Genomic DNA, 15,958 nt, shown 5'->3' with positions numbered 1-15,958 from the left:
AAGAATGGAATGGTCAATATTAACCAATCAGTTTTAAAATCTACACATAGGGTAACCCTGCCTATACAACTCTCATCGTCAGATCTGAAATTATGGGGCTGCTGCAATAAGCACCAAATAAAATGCTTTACTTATTCTACTGGTCAGGAGTTGAGGGGCTCACCAGGACACATGTCAGTGTTGCATCTCTGGATCTGGGAGTCTGGCCCCCCACAAGCTCTTCCTCCGTTGGAGGGAGGAGGGTTATCACATGTGCGGTACCGCCGCATCTGTCCTCCATTGCATGTCCGGCTGCATATTCCCCAGCCACTCCAAGGACTCCAGTTACCATGAGCTGCAACAGAGAACCATCGGAGAGGTGTTAAACAATGACACTCATCCAAAAAGTATGGTAAGACTTTCCCCAGGAACTGAAAAGAAATATACAAATCTATAAATAGGAAACTTCCAAAGGCGGATTGTTTAGCTGTTGTGTTGACTAGAAACTGGGTGTACATTCCAGTGACTGTGAAATTCCATTTAGTATGTATCTGTCCAGTCTTACAGTGTTTCAGGAGCTGAAGGATATGAATGAGACAAGATCTCTGCTGTTGATGAGTCAAGACCATACAATCCAGATACAGTGGATTCAGATGCTACCAGGGTCTTAAAATCTAGCTTGGCGACTGAATTAAGGCAAAGAGCCACCTGCTTGCCTCTGTAAAGATATCAACATCAATAACAGTGGGCGTGTAAGGGTGCCCTTGTCCTTGCACTCTTCAGCTGGTCCTAGAGAGCAAATGAAATAGGGACACAGTCCTTGCCTATATAGATCAATTACATCTATGGCATTACACAGACACAATAGCTAAACTGTACGACACTTTGTTATTCTAAACCAAAGTTAGAGGAATCAAGTAACAGTATATTATAACTTTAAGGACTTGAGGCCATAATAAACCTTTTTTTTTTAATGTTTATTTATTTTTGAGACAGAGAGAGACAGAGCATGAATGGGGGAGGAGCAGAGAGAGAGAGGGAGACACAGAATCCAAAGCAGGCTCCAGGCTCTGAGCTGTCAGCACAGAGCTCGACGCGGGGCTCGAACTCACGGACCGTGAGATTGTGACCCGAGCCGAAGTCGGATGCTTAACCGACTGAGCCACCCAGGCGCCCCGAGGCCATAATAAACCTTTAAGAAAGTATAATGTTGACTCACTATTTCCAACACTCACTTGGACAAGGGTCATTATTGCAAAAATCGCTCTGGACATCACTCCCTTCACATCTGCTCCCTCCATGCTGTGGGACAGGATCAGAGCATTCCCTTGTTCTCTGTCTGGCACCTCCTCCACAGGACACAGTACAGGCACTCCAACTGGCCCAAGTGGTCCACTTGCCATCCACTGGATTAAGGAAAAACATATGTGCTCTGTTACTAATACTCTGGGCATTGTTAGGTTGGGTGATGTTCTTATTTCTTTTGAAGGTTTATTTATTTTTATTTTTTCCTCTAATTTTAATTTGAATTCCAGCTAGTTAATATACAATGCAATATTAGTTTCAGGTATAGAATTTAGCGATTCATCACTTACATACATCACCCGGTGCTCATCACAACAAGTGCCCTCCTTAATCCTCATGACCTATTTAACCCATTCCCCCCACTCACCCACCTCCCCTCTGGAAACAATCAGTTTGTTCTCTGCAGTTAAGAGTCTGTTTCTTGATTTGTCTCTCTTTTTTCTTTTTTACCCTTTGCTCATTTGTTTTGTTTTTTAAATTCCACGTGAGTGAAATCATATGATATTTGTCTTTCTCTGACCGATTTCAGTTAACATAATACTCTCTAGCTCCATCTATGCTGTTGCAAATGGCAAGATTTCATTCTTTTGAATGGCTGAGTAATATTCCATGGTGTGTGTGTGTATGTGTGTGTATATATCCATTCATCAGTCGATGGACATTTGGGCTCTTTCCATAATTTGGCTATTGTTGATAATGCTGTTATAAACATTGGGGTGCATGTGATCCTTTAAATCAGTGTTTCTGTATCCTTTGGGTAAATACCTACTATCACAACCGCTGGGGGTGATGTTCCTATTGACATTGATTCTTACTGACATGTTACCCAGATAATTTATTAAGGGTATAAACACTGTATGTCTCTTACCTGGACAGGGTCTTTCATTGCAAATCTGCATCTGTGTTTCTGCTCCATCACAGTAGGACCCATCAAATGATGGTGGTGGGTTATTACACAGTCTTGTTCTTATCTGGGCACCTTTACCGCAACTCTCGCTGCATGCACTCCAAGGCTGCCAAGTGCCCCATGCTCCGTGAACTACAAATATCCCAAGAGACAGAGTTGCAAGTCACAGAGCCATGTTTGTTAAACAAAATTATACAAGTAAATTAACTCAGTAATGAGTTAAATTAGCCTGGAATCTAAAACGACTGAAATTGAATCAAAGGAAACATAAATAATGTTCTTCCTTTCTACTTCTGGTTAGATTTTCATGGGAAATAGTGTTTATAGGAAAATTCAGAAGGCTACCTAATGCCAAAATGAATGCTTACAATTATCCAAAGGGACTATTTTATTAAAATAGAATGTAATCAAACTACTATACGTAAACACAATCTAAGTTTAAAAATCCTAGATAAGTATTTGTTTGTGCTTTATGCTCTGGGGAAAGTGGAAGGAACCAGAAGCTTAGAAGCAAGGCTGTATGACAGGTCTAGATGCAATTATAGACAATATGAATGTTTCCACAAGGGTAACTTGGACTCTAGGCTCCGCACTGGGTGTGGGCTGAAACTCACGACCCTGAGTTCAAGACCTGACCTGTGATCGAGAGCTGGATGCTTAACTGACTGAGTCACCCTGGCGCCCCGATAACTTGGACTCTAGACTCAAGACCACATCTTTAAGCCTGATTCAGCTTCATGTTTAAAAATACACTTGGATCTTTCAACAACATGATGATTTGCACAGTTGTAGCTCTTTAAAAATTGTCTCCATTACATAATGTTCATGAATTAAAAGTTCTGAATAACACACTCACCTGCTTCCTAAACAACAACAAAAAATTGACCAGTAGTTTCCAAGAAGTGATACTAAAACCTTCCTTTTGGTTACTAACAGATGACAGCATCTACCCACAAGACTGAAACAACCTTATGTTTCCTACCAGGTGCATGGGCTAAGAATCAACATTATTGTTTCTCTTACATATAAGTCAGTATCAAGTCATATTTTTGTTTTAAGGGTACTTTCTAGATATGGAGCTCATAAAGTATGTTTTTGGGGTCATCCAGTTTAACCAAGATATGAACCAAAATAGGGCCTTAAGGTTAGGGTCTAAAGATTCTATTAACAAACTCTGTAAGACACCAAAAGAACAAATTGAAAACCAAGAAATGAAATTATAATTTGACTGCTTTGTTTACAAAGTACTTTAAAACACACCTAGGATTTTCTTTCAATTAACTATTTTCTAGTTGAGTTTACTACATATCCTTTGTACTTTGTAGACACAGGCGAACACTGTCATACACATTTATTTTAGCTGACAAAAATTTGGACTAAAAAGTATTGGCTGAACCTAAAAAGAAAGAAGAAAGCCTTTAAATATAAGGCAGATATTACTCAAAACTACTTCTTTATTAATTCAGATTGCTGATGCTCATAGTCCTCATATATGGACTATGTCATTGAAAAAAGTCTGCTATTCCAATTATTTTAATATGTCCTATTTTAAAGGCTGGGGTTAACAAAAGCCCACACCTCTTATAAAGCCTTATAGCACAGATGCATTCTTTTATTGGAGATAATGTTTGGTGATTGGTTGATGTTTATTCATATACTGTCTGTGTAATTTCTTTTTTTCTCTTTTTAAAAAATGTTTATTTATTTTGAGAGAGAGAAAGAGAGAAAATGAGTGGGGGAGGGGCAGAGAGAGAGGGAGAGAGGATCCCAAGCAGGCTCCACACTGTCAGCACAGAGCCCGACATAGGGCTCGATCTCACAACCGTGAGATCATGACCTGAGCTGAAATCAAGAGTCAGATGCTTAACTGACTGAGCCACCCAGGTGTCCCTATAATTAGCTTTCTAATTCTTAAAGATTAAAAAAATAGTTTTAGCTTTGGTTTATTTAAGATTTCATGACAGTATTTTACTTTTGTAATGTAATGTAAGTTCTGAACTGCAAATCAAGATACCTAGGATCTAAGCAAATAGGCTTAGGAATCAGACAGACCTGGATTCAAATCCTTGATTCACGTTTTACTAGCCATGTAACATCAGGGAATTAGTTATCATAATTATCATATCATATATTTCCTGAATCTTGGTTTCCTCATTTGTACAACAGGATGCAATACCCAATGTAGTGGATAACTGTTTCATTTTGGTTTTTCCGCATCCTCCCCCCTTTTTTTAAAACCAACTCAGCTAGGTATCTCTCCCAGTTAAACTCTGTGAGTTCAACTCTGAGTTTGTTCAGTGTGCTTATCAATATCTGAACTATATTACATCTGTTTATCATTCTATCTTGAACAATGAAAAAATGCCTTGAGCACAGAATGGGTGCTCAATAAATATCTGTTGGAGAAATGAATGGATAAGTGATGAATGAATGAATGACCAGATACTCTTCTACTCCATATAACTTGTTTTAGGCTGTCAAACAAGGAGCCCTGCCTGTTACAATGCGGGTAAGTCACTCAAGCTGGTTATCCAAGTATCTGGACTTAGTTGAGTTCAGAGGTGAGCATGAGTCCCCAAAAAAATCAAACAGGGCTCTTTTTCAGAGGTTGATAGAAATCTGAGGGAGAGAGAGCAAGACTCTTTGTTTCTTAGGCCTTGGGTTACAAGGCTCCTGTGAGCTACTAGCTGCCAGCAGTCATTTCTTCCACTGCATGGAAAGAGTTTAATGGACAATAAAGCCAAAGAGAGGTGAGCAGAGATGAGAGATGGAAAACATGCTAGTAAAAACACTGGCCAAATCCTTGAATTCAGTCATACCTGAAAGTACAATTTTCTACTTAAGCTCATTTAAGTTTGGTTTCTGTCACTTTAAGCTGAAAGAGCCCTAAAATACCTATGGTGAGGGATTGTTTTACAAAGTCAAAAACAACGTGTACTTAAAGCACCTACCACGGTTCCCAGAACACGACAGGTATTTAGTGAATGGCTGCTATTATCATCTTAGCCCTCACTCATTGTGTGTTTTTGGGAAAGTCTTTAAATATCCTAGACTTCATTTTTCTTGCCTGAAAATGAATGGCTACATTAGATTTTAAGGTCCTTATTACTTCTAAAATTCTATGACGGTAAATACTTAACGTTTCCTCTACATGATTAAAAATACACCACAGTTTGTGGAACCAATAGATGGTCAATTAAGTCAGGGATTTTACTTAACATTGATTAATACCATATCTTTCATAAGCTTGTATCAGTGAGACATAATTAAGAACACAGGGAATGGATATATTCCAGGGTAGAGGCCATAACATATTTTTATAACAAAGAAAAAAAGGTAAGTATAACCCCTTTATAGGAGTTAAAAATAGAATAGTTTTGCTCATCAGTGGATTCTCACCTGGGCAGGGCCTAATGTTGCACATGATTATTTCTACTGCATTCCCTTCACATGGCCGCCCACCATATTGAGCTGATGGGTTACTGCAAGTTCTGGTCCTGGTTCTGTTGCCACGTCCACAACTCCGTGTGCATTCTTCCCAAGGGCTCCATTCTGACCAGCTACCATCCACTACACACAGGTAAAACATCGTCAACACGAAGACAATCCATAGTTAGCTAACAGAAATGAATATCTATCAAACATGTGCCTATCCACTGAATATAGAGATGTACCTGGACACAGCTTACGTTGACAGTTTCGCATTTCTGAATCTGACCCTTGGCAAGGCTTCCCACCATTGGCTGGAAAGGGGTTGTTGCACAGACGACTCCTCTTCTGGATGCCTTTGCCACAGGTGACACTGCAGGATCTCCATGTAGACCACTGGGAATACCCACCATGAACTGCAAATAAAACATTGTACTTTGTGATGGTAAAAAAAAAAAAAAGCTATAAATTGAATTTTATTTACATGCTGGGTCTAGAGCTGGATCTATGATTGCTGAGAAATTGCTTATGGATGCTCTCCTCCTTGGTAAAATTAAAATCCATGCAGGAGAGAAAAATTTCAGATAATTAACTGGAGTTTCTTCCCAGTTCCAATACTGACTCATGTGGATATGGCTGCCAGAAGAGTTAGAGATCAAGAAGTTTAAATACTGTTTACCTTTTGGATATACCATTCTTTAAAGACAAATAAATGCATGATTTCTGAGAATAAATGTGACTTAGTTTTGAATCAAAACTTCAGTTTGGGATTTTGAATTATTGGCTTGATATTTTACTGCTCTAACTGAATATTGTTTCAGTCCCTTCAGTTGGTAAATTGTAGTGTGATTTTTGTTCTAGCTCCACAATCTAGAAGTATCTTCAGGGTCCAGGAGACTTGGACTAAGATGCTTAAGAGTTTTTACGATTTGGGTCGCCCCAGGTAATACTTAATATGAATGTCCCTCTGATCACACTCACCTTGGACTGTGACTGGCACCCTGACAAGGACAGAACCCATCAAGTTTCGAGCAACACATTCATATTCAGATGTATCTTCTTTTTGAGCAGCAGCAATATGTAAGGAGTTGTTGGACAACATGTTAACTCGGTCATCCCAGGGAATAGAGTGCCCTTGACGGGACCATGTAATGGTTGGATGAGGCTCTCCAGTTGCCTGACAATTCAATATGACTTTGCTACCAGCATGAATAACAGTTTCTACTGGTTCAAGAGTAATAATAGGAGGACCTACAGAAAAAAGCACATAGTGTTTTCTTAGTTTTTGTGAAGCTATATTAACATTTTTATCAATATATATAGTAACATTTTTTAAAAATTTAGGCTGATTTGTTTATAAAACACTGTAGCTTCTCAACTACTAAGGATGTGGTTGCCATTGACAGATTTTTCAGTATCATAGCTCTGTTTTATTTATGAAATGTCCAAAATTTTAAATCCCTAAGCAGATTAGCCTATATCACGGGTTCTGCAGTCATACTTGCTGTATACTTAAATTCAAATTCTGCTTCTGTTTCTTAGGACCTCTCTGAGCCTTTGTATCCTTCAGAGAATTCTTGTTAGATTCCTCTAAGATGAGATAAGCCTAGCTCTTTGACAGGGTAAGTACATAATATTATTAGTACTATTGTTATCATTGTTTTTGTCTGTGTTTTACATGGCAAACTCTCACTTCTTTCCCTTACATCACTTCTGAGGTAATGAGTCATTATTAACTTATCCTTTCATAACTGGTCATCATTCATTTATTCAATAAACATGTATCGAGAGCCTACTATTTGCCAGGCATTGTGTTAGATGCTGAGGATACAGAGATAATAGATATAACTTCTAGCCTCAAGGAATTCACAGTCCACGGATGAGACAAGTAAGTAACTATAATTATTTAGCTGTTCTATAATCATTGTAGGATTTTGTAATGGAATAGGTAGAATAATATTTAGTATAGAGTAGGTAAATGTGTGGTAATATGGATGCGTAAACAATAGTGACTTAATAGAACAAACAGAGGCAATCACTGAAAATGGAGAAGAAAAGGAAGACATTCAAGAATCATTAGGAAAGTAGAAATAACAGAACTTTGTCATTGACTTGAGAGGAACTGATAACTACAGGATTTTGACTTGGACAATATAGAAGAACATAGGAGGAAGAACAAATTTGTTTGGACATTGTAAGGAATGATAATTTGTATCCATTTAGAACTATTGAGTTTGTGGTGTCTGTGGGACATTCATGTAGAGATGTCTAGATGGTAAGAGAATGTTAATATCTGCAGCTCAGAATAGAGATATAGGTTAGAAATACAGATCTATGAGTCTTTCATGAGTGGATAAGATGGCTTTAGAAGTGATTCTAAAAGGAGAGGAAGAAGACCAAAGACATAAACTATGACAGCATCATTATTTAAGAGCTGAACAGAAGGCAAGCCATAAAATGATACTAAGAACAGATCACTGAAGTAGGAAGAAAATCAAGAGAGAATGGTATCCTGGTAACCAAAGGAAGGAGTTTCAAGAAGGAGGGAGAGGTTAATACTAGTAGATCAGAGCTGCTCAAGTGAAGTCAGGAAAAAATGTAAAAGGAGCTATATATAACTGCTGGTATGATGTTTATACTTCTACAGTATCAAGCAAGATAGAATATGAAAAATTTCGTGGAGAAGAAGAAGCTTGAAGTGGATTTTCAGAAATGGTAAGATTATATATAGGAGAAGGGAGTCTACTTGGAGACAAGGAAATAGCATGGAGATGGATTTAGCTTTGAAAGGATGATTCACCCTCGAAAGCAGCAACATACAAGGTTTTAAGCATTTAGTTAATCAGGGCTCACATCTGAATACAGGTTAGCAGAGAGGAGCCTGTGTATTCTTGAAGGATGAAAGCTGTGTTTTTGTGGGATTGAAATGAATGGTAGAATAATTTGCTCAATGAGAGGTAATGAATATCAGATAATTCAGGGTGATGGTTCTGTTTTAGATGGAGGAATGTATCTGGAATAAGAGAACATAAAGCAGAAGAGAAGTAAAATGTGTTTTATTATGACCATACCACCATTTTATGTAAAGATGTTATTGACATGCTGTCTTTTACAAAAGTAGTTATTTCATATGAGGTTTGAATCTCTCGGTATCATTAGTGCATTATTCATATATATGCCCACATCGTCCTACTCAATTACCTTCTTATTTGATATTTATATTAACTTTAGGAACTTTCAGGGCTGGGGCTTTTTTCTCTTAGTGTTCAAATTACATTATGTGTTCAGTAAACTGTTGCTGAATACATTAAATGCCTCAGATTAATCACTCAACACTAAATGATAACATAATGATTAAATGAGCTCATCTGCTCCCTCGATTATGGTCAAAGAAAGTATCAAATAAAACTTGGAATCTTAATTTTAATACCATATTTGAGCATTTCCAATTGCCCATAAGGCTATAAGTTAACTCAACAATAAAATTCCATATGTACATCTTTCAAGGGTGAATTAATTCTACCAGTCACATAATGATCAGTTAAATACAAGTACTTTATCTAAATGAAAACATTGCTTCTGGTGCTTTAATCTTAATTTTAAACAAATTATATTTTGGTTTTTTAATATGCCTCATTTATTTAAATCAACTTATTGTCTGTAGGTGTAGATGAGCTAATCTAATGCAGACTTTCTTAAACCAATCAGTGGAACACTCTTCCAGGAAAGATTAATCGATGTGATGCCCTACTTACATTCACTCAACAAGGAGGGGAGGAAGGTTTAAATAACATTTAAATAACAAATAACATTTATTTGGGAAACATGGCATGTTATATCCTCCTCTTGCTGAGTTGTAACACATCAATATATTAACATTTCAGGAATGATCTGCAGTAAAGAAATCTGGTGATTAAGCAGGGCTTGGCATATAGCAGGTTCTCTTTATATGTTTGATAAATGAATGAACTTCGTTTAATCTATTTTTTCCCAGACTTGTTTGACCATGGAACTCTAGTTTTTTCCTAATAACATCTCACAAGGCTATTGTTTGATAAATAAGTACTTTAATAAAACACTGTCTTAGCAAGAAATGGAAACAACCTGTCTAGTGATGGATAAATGGATAAAGAAAATGAGTCTATATATGTTTAATGGAATGTTATCTAGCAATAAGAAGAAGGAGATACTACTATTTGCAACAACATGGATGGACTTCGAGGGCATTATGATAAACTAAGCCAGACAGAGACAGAAAAATAGTATATGGTATCACTTGGATGTGAAATCTAAAAAAAAAAAAAATCCATAGAAACAGAGTCAATTGGGGGAAATGGGTGATATTGATCTAAGGATACAAATGTTCAGTTATAAGACAAATAGCTTCTGAGGATCTAATATACAGCATGGTGACTATAGTTAATAATACTGTACTCTATACTTGAAATTTATAAAGTGAGGAGATCTTAAGTGTTCTCATCAAAACAAGCAAAACCAAAAAATGGTAACTGAAGTCACGGATGTGTTAATTAGCTCGACTGGGGCAATCATTTCACAGTGTATATGTATATCAAATTTTGACATTGTACATTTTAAATATGTACAATTTTATTTATCAATTAGATGCCAATAAAGCTGGGGGAAAACACTGTCTTAGATATTTACTAAATATTAAATGCTAAAGTCTGAAAAAGATTTTAAAAAGTTAAAGTCTTAGATAATAGTTTAGCAATAGCTGCTAGTAAATGCTAGTATATAGCGTCTCTTGATAGTGAATGAAGAAAATATAAGTTTATACCATTAAATACTGAGCCTACTCACAAAATAAGTTTATTCACTGAAATTCTCAACCCAGTGATGTTATCCTCAGGTCAGTTCTAAAGTCATTCTGGAGACTATCCAGTGGGTTCTGAGGTTCTATGCCCTGGAGTTTTTCATGTTTTTCTAATTCTGAAAGATCTGTCTTCTGTACAACTGAGGGGTTTCATCATGAGCATGATAGTCCTGCCCAGTACACACATTTATTTCATGGAAGATTGACAGCCATCAACCTAGAACACTTTTGAGTTCACTTATATTAGTCTTTACTTTTAATACATATTTTTAAAGTGCCACAAAATGACATTTTTGTAAGCACGTCACAAAAACTGTGATAGACTATATGAAGGGTATTTGACTGACTATATTGCAAAATGAAAGAAAGCTCTGCCACCAAGCAACTGTGATCTTGAACTCCATGTGTTAGACAAAATAGAAAAAAATCTCTGTGCAAAACTGTATCTACCAGTCTTACGCTTGATAACAAATTACTCTATCAGCAGAAGACCAAATTATACACACCCTGCCAGCTACCATTAATATACCTGCTATAAAGTTAAAGAAAATGAACACTGTTGATTAGGCAACGTTTCTTAAGTCAGGTGTTCACACAGAGTTTAATGAAGCCACTTACTCTGCAGGGTCAGGCTCATGCTGCGCTCCACTGCCCCAGCATCATTGGTAGCTACGCACGTATAATCACCGGCATCTTCATTCTATGGAAATAAGCAGTGTTTTATAAAAATGTGAGCCTACAGAATGGGGCAAATAACTTTTTCCACCAGGATGCTAATATAAAATTTAATTTTTGAGAAGGGGTTGGAATGGAAATAGAAAAACCTACATTATTTTATATCATAAAGGGGTTTAAGAGAAAAGAAAAAGAAGAAAAAAAATCCCATTCTAAGTTTTCAAAACAGCTATTCTTGCTCTCTGGGAATAATAATTGCTAGGAAACCAAAGCAAAACTAACATTTTTTATAACCTTCTATCCAAAATTAGCTCACTAAAGAAAAATGCCTACTTTCTTCTTCTAGATATCTTAAAAAGCATTAAAATATTGAGGACAAATTAACAAATATTGAGACTTCCTAATGGGGGTTATTAAAATAAATTAAGGATGAACAAGGTAAACTAATTTACTGATAATGGTGAATCATAGAATATAAGTCACAATATTATAAATATGTGGTATAAGGGGTGCCTGGGTGGCTCAGTCAGTTAAGTGTCTGGCTCTTGATTTCAACTCGGGTCATGATCTCAGGGTCGTGAGATTGAGCCCTGTGTCAGGCTCTGCATTGACAGCACGGAACCTGCTTGGGAATCTTTCTCTCCCTTTCTCTCTCTGCCCCTTCCCCACTCACTCTCTCTCAAAATAAATTTTTAAAAAACCTACAAAAATAGTACTATATGAGTTTAGATTTGGTGACTAATTCATCACAGATTTTGCTAAAGTCTTGTGAATAGAATTTGTTAACAGAAACACCAAGTAAATAAAGGAGAACTAAATTGCAGGAAGTAGAGGAGGGTGGGAAAAGGAAGACATGTTTAATTGGGGGTGTTATATAATATCCAAATAGAAATTTTCAATAAGAAATGGTAAATGGGAACATTTCAGGGTTGGAGATAGATATCTAAGTATCTGAAACTGTGTGGTGAAAAAAATTAGTATTAGCATTAATATTGGTATTAGAAGAATTACCAATGGCTTCAGAAGTAGCAATACTTAGATACAGAAGGGGGAATGTGGTAATGAAGAAATGTGTTACAGCAGTTAAAAGTAGAAATCATCTCAAAATTGAAGGGACAATGAACAACATCACATTGAAATGAAACCCAGGAGAATGAAAGACTAAGAGTGATTCATTGGATTAGGTGATTAAATATTGTATTTTAATTATTATTTCAATTAATTCTACAATGCATTAAAAATCACTCATATGTAATCTAGTTGAGAAATTTTTAGATAAAATATCTCATTCACTTGGCCCTCAAATTAGAATAACTTAAAGCAACACTCATTTTCTGAATTACTGAAGCTTTTGGAAGGCTTGATATAGTTATTGGCCTTAGAGATGAAAGTTATCCTATATTTTAGTTGTAGTTATGTTTGCAATTCTTCAATTTCTGTGTTCTGAAACAGATTTGAGGAAGTTATCTAATGATGCTAAATAATAATGGCTCAATGATTGGGAACAAAGCAAAATTATTTTATTGCTTATATTTCTGTGAAAAGTCTAAAAATAATCAATTTGAACCATGTTTCAGTTTTCTATAAAAACCCATTGATTCAGATTTTATGATTTAAATAGGAATGCAAGAGGAACTTTTTCCTTTCATGGCACCTACAGAGAGGGATTAATTGTGGCAGTTAAAGTGCACATCAACGATTTCAGCGTGACTTACTACAGTGCCATAAATGGCCAAGGAGCCATTGAGAAGTTGACGGATTCTGTGGTTAATTTCAATATCCACTCCTTTTCTGCTCCATTGGATGGTAGGGGCAGGATCTCCTTTCACTTCACAATTCAAGACTGCATTACCACCAAGTGGCTCAATCCAATTAGAAGGGTAATCACCTTTGAAGACTGGAGGTTCTGGGAAATAACAACAGATAATTAATTATAAGTAAAAGGAAGCTCTGATAATTTATTTGTGATTTTGACCTATTTAGAAAGATAACTTAGTGAAGAAGGGAAAAGCCACTTTTGAACACCTTGAATTTTCCAGAATCAACTGCTCATGCTAATCAACCAGATAATTTTGTTAGTTTCAATAATCTAAGCAGATGATTCCATTTTGTACCAAATGATCTCTTTGCTTACCTACTTTTGAATTGAACGTTGATAATTTTTTATTTCTTAGGAATGTGCACATCTGTGAAATAGGACTAGATGGATTTAATGAACTGAAGTTATATAAGCAAGCAAAATGCAAACTATTCATTGTAAATAAGTGATAAACTAAAAATAGAGCATGCTTACCTACCTTTCACATAAACAAATCCTATTGCCTTCACAAAACCAACACTGTTCTCTGCGGTGCACACGTAAGTACCCGAATCCTCTTTTGACACTCTTTCAATAACAAGTTCACTGTGTCCATTAACACTGTCAAAGTGGGCTGAGAGAAACAAGTTAGGAAACGACATAAATGCCTCTAAGTAACCTAGGAAAAGAATCACAACAGCTCAATATTTTGCAGGTTGGATTTATGAGCTGGTCAGCAGTTGAACCAGAGATCTCATCATGACATTGGAGAAGAAAGCCTTTTCCACAGATTTATTCCTCTGAGCTATTGGCTAGGTCTATAGACACTTGTTTGAAGAATGAAAAAAACAGCAGAAGGAACAGGAAAAGAGAATGAAAACAAACATCCTTTAAAATTATTTTAGATTTAAAGTACCTTTTCATCTCAAAGCATTGCCTAAATCTGGCTCACCGTCTCTCCAGGTTTCAAAATCTTTCATTCAGACATATGACATTTTCCATTTCATTTATCTCACCACCACTTTTCCTCCCAAACACTTTATATCAAAACATGAAAATGTTTTCAGTTGTAATTCAACTGACTTGGCAGGTCAGAGGGGAAATCATGAAAAACATATGTTGGTTAGGTAATAATGACAACATGATTAAATTTGTGATAATTTAAACTTCTCCATAAATGGTGATGATATAAATATTTATGAAGGTAGTTATAATATTTGGAATAGAGTATAAGGTAAACATGCTAATCCTAAAACAACTGATACTAAATAAGATTCTGATTAGACCAGCCAATGTCTAATTATTTAGGTATGTTTACCTTGCATGCTTTCCCCCAAATTATTTTAAAAGATTTCATTCTGCTGAATATTAAGTGGAAAATTAAGCTTTAAAAATTTAAATAGCTAAATTAGTATTATACCGTCAGAAAACAGCACTGATTAGGTTGTGGGGTTTTTTTAAGTGATAAATTGCATTTATTTTTAAAAATAAATTTATTTAAGTTTTAAATATAATTTAGTGTCAAGTTAGTTAACATACAGTGCATACAGTGTGCTCTTGGCTTCGGGAGTAGATTCCCATGATTCATTGCTTACATATAACACCCAGTGCTCATCCCAACAAGTGCCCTCCTCAATGCCCATCATCCATTTTCTCCTTTCCCCCAGTACCCCCATCAACCCTCAGTTTGTTCTCTGTATTTAAGAGTCTTTTATGGTTTGCCTCCCTCTCTGTTTGAAACTATTTTTTTAGACTCTATTTTTCCTAAGTGAGGTATACTATTATTATTAAGGTAATATAGTTGATGAATTTCAGTCATTAAGATCAATCTTTTATAACAGAAAAACTCAAGCTTGTTATTTCTTTTCTAGCAAGACATTTATTAAATGCCAATAGTGCAGTATTTTAGAATTCAATTTTGGGAAATGACCACTTCTTATTACTGATGATGTCTTTGTGCTGATGACAAAGTCTAACAAATAAGGAAACACTTGTCCTCCCAGAGAGGAGTGCTCCGGGGTTCCAGGCACTACCTTAACATGTAGTGCACATAGTGACTAAAGGATTTCTGCATAGCTGATCTACATTATAAGAGAGGCTAACAGATGTTAATTCATACAGCAAGAAGCAGAGTTCTCCTCTGTAAAATTAGGTGAATCTTCAGCACTCTACCAGTGCCACCTTAATCCATTTATCAGTGATGAAGGAGGTCCAGTGAGGGCAAATTTAGGTACCTGTGTATACCATATTGTCTTCTCAGGGAGGAAGGAGATTATTTTTAGGTAAAAACATCTACTAATATTCTAAAATATATGGTCCTGTGATTACCTTATCCTTTCAAAAGAATGAAAAAAGAACATATATACTGGGTATAGGATAAAATCCAGGCAAAGGTACATATTTTGCAGAACTTAAAGCAATCAATTTTTCATGTAACTTTTCAATCAATTCCCACAGCTAAAGGAAATGGAGATTGCTTCAGAGTTCTTTATGGGTGCATTTATTTACTTCTTAAGAATTAAATTACCAACCTGGGATAATATTGTTATTGAAGGTCCATGTTAACTTGGGCAATGGAATCCCAGTGGCTTTACAGCTTAATCGTAGCTGTTCTCCTTTATTTAAAGACACATCTCCAGGAAGTTCAGTAAAAGTGGGGAGAACGTGCACCGTCACACTGACCATGTGTGTATCTTCACCTGCAGCATTGTTAGCAACACAGGTATAGGTGCCAGAATCCTCCGGCTTAAATAAAGAAAAATCATAGTGTTTAAGATTACATAATCTTACATCATATTACATAAAGGACATAAAATTGCATAGCTTGGTTCCCAAAGGAGCACTCTTATTTAAAGGCACTTTAAATTTCCATCTTGTAGTCTGAACCATCTGGCTAGCTTTTGCACAACATAATTTAAAATGTGTAAGAGTTTAAACAAAAGCCCATACCTTACAGAACTACAGCATTTTACAGTAATAAGATCTCAGAAAACTGTACAAAAGTTCTAAAGTTTACTAAACATCAAGAGTA

General features: G+C 36.1%; 1 protein-coding gene and 1 long non-coding RNA gene across 5 annotated transcripts in view; one reads left to right on the top strand and one right to left on the bottom strand.

Moving 5' to 3' along the window:
* The window catches only part of HMCN1 (hemicentin 1), a 495,740-nt gene that overhangs the window by 35,712 nt on the left and 444,070 nt on the right, over positions 1–15,958 (bottom strand). For all 4 annotated transcript variants that reach the window (XM_053909192.1, XM_019426820.2, XM_019426835.2 and 1 more), the window contains 10 exons: positions 15,459–15,672; positions 13,427–13,561; positions 12,845–13,035; positions 11,073–11,154; positions 6,602–6,871; positions 5,866–6,036; positions 5,591–5,761; positions 2,153–2,323; positions 1,215–1,385; positions 164–334 (listed from right to left, as the gene is read on the bottom strand). In XM_053909192.1, coding sequence (XP_053765167.1) covers positions 164–334; positions 1,215–1,385; positions 2,153–2,323; positions 5,591–5,761; positions 5,866–6,036; positions 6,602–6,871; positions 11,073–11,154; positions 12,845–13,035; positions 13,427–13,561; positions 15,459–15,672 — 1,747 coding nt within the window. The remainder of the gene's footprint in view (positions 1–163; positions 335–1,214; positions 1,386–2,152; positions 2,324–5,590; positions 5,762–5,865; positions 6,037–6,601; positions 6,872–11,072; positions 11,155–12,844; positions 13,036–13,426; positions 13,562–15,458; positions 15,673–15,958) is intronic.
* Positions 7,406–13,370, top strand: LOC128778847 (uncharacterized). The gene is made up of 2 exons (XR_008424649.1): positions 7,406–7,508; positions 12,751–13,370. It is a non-coding gene; the product is annotated as an uncharacterized LOC128778847 (long non-coding RNA).

This window comes from Panthera pardus, unplaced genomic scaffold (assembly GCF_024362965.1).
Source record: "Panthera pardus isolate Hobbes unplaced genomic scaffold, ASM2436296v1 HiC_scaffold_21, whole genome shotgun sequence".
NCBI classification, from domain to species: domain Eukaryota; kingdom Metazoa; phylum Chordata; class Mammalia; order Carnivora; family Felidae; genus Panthera; species Panthera pardus.
Note: the sequence above shows the minus strand (reverse complement) of the source record. Positions and strands in the feature narration are given on the sequence as shown.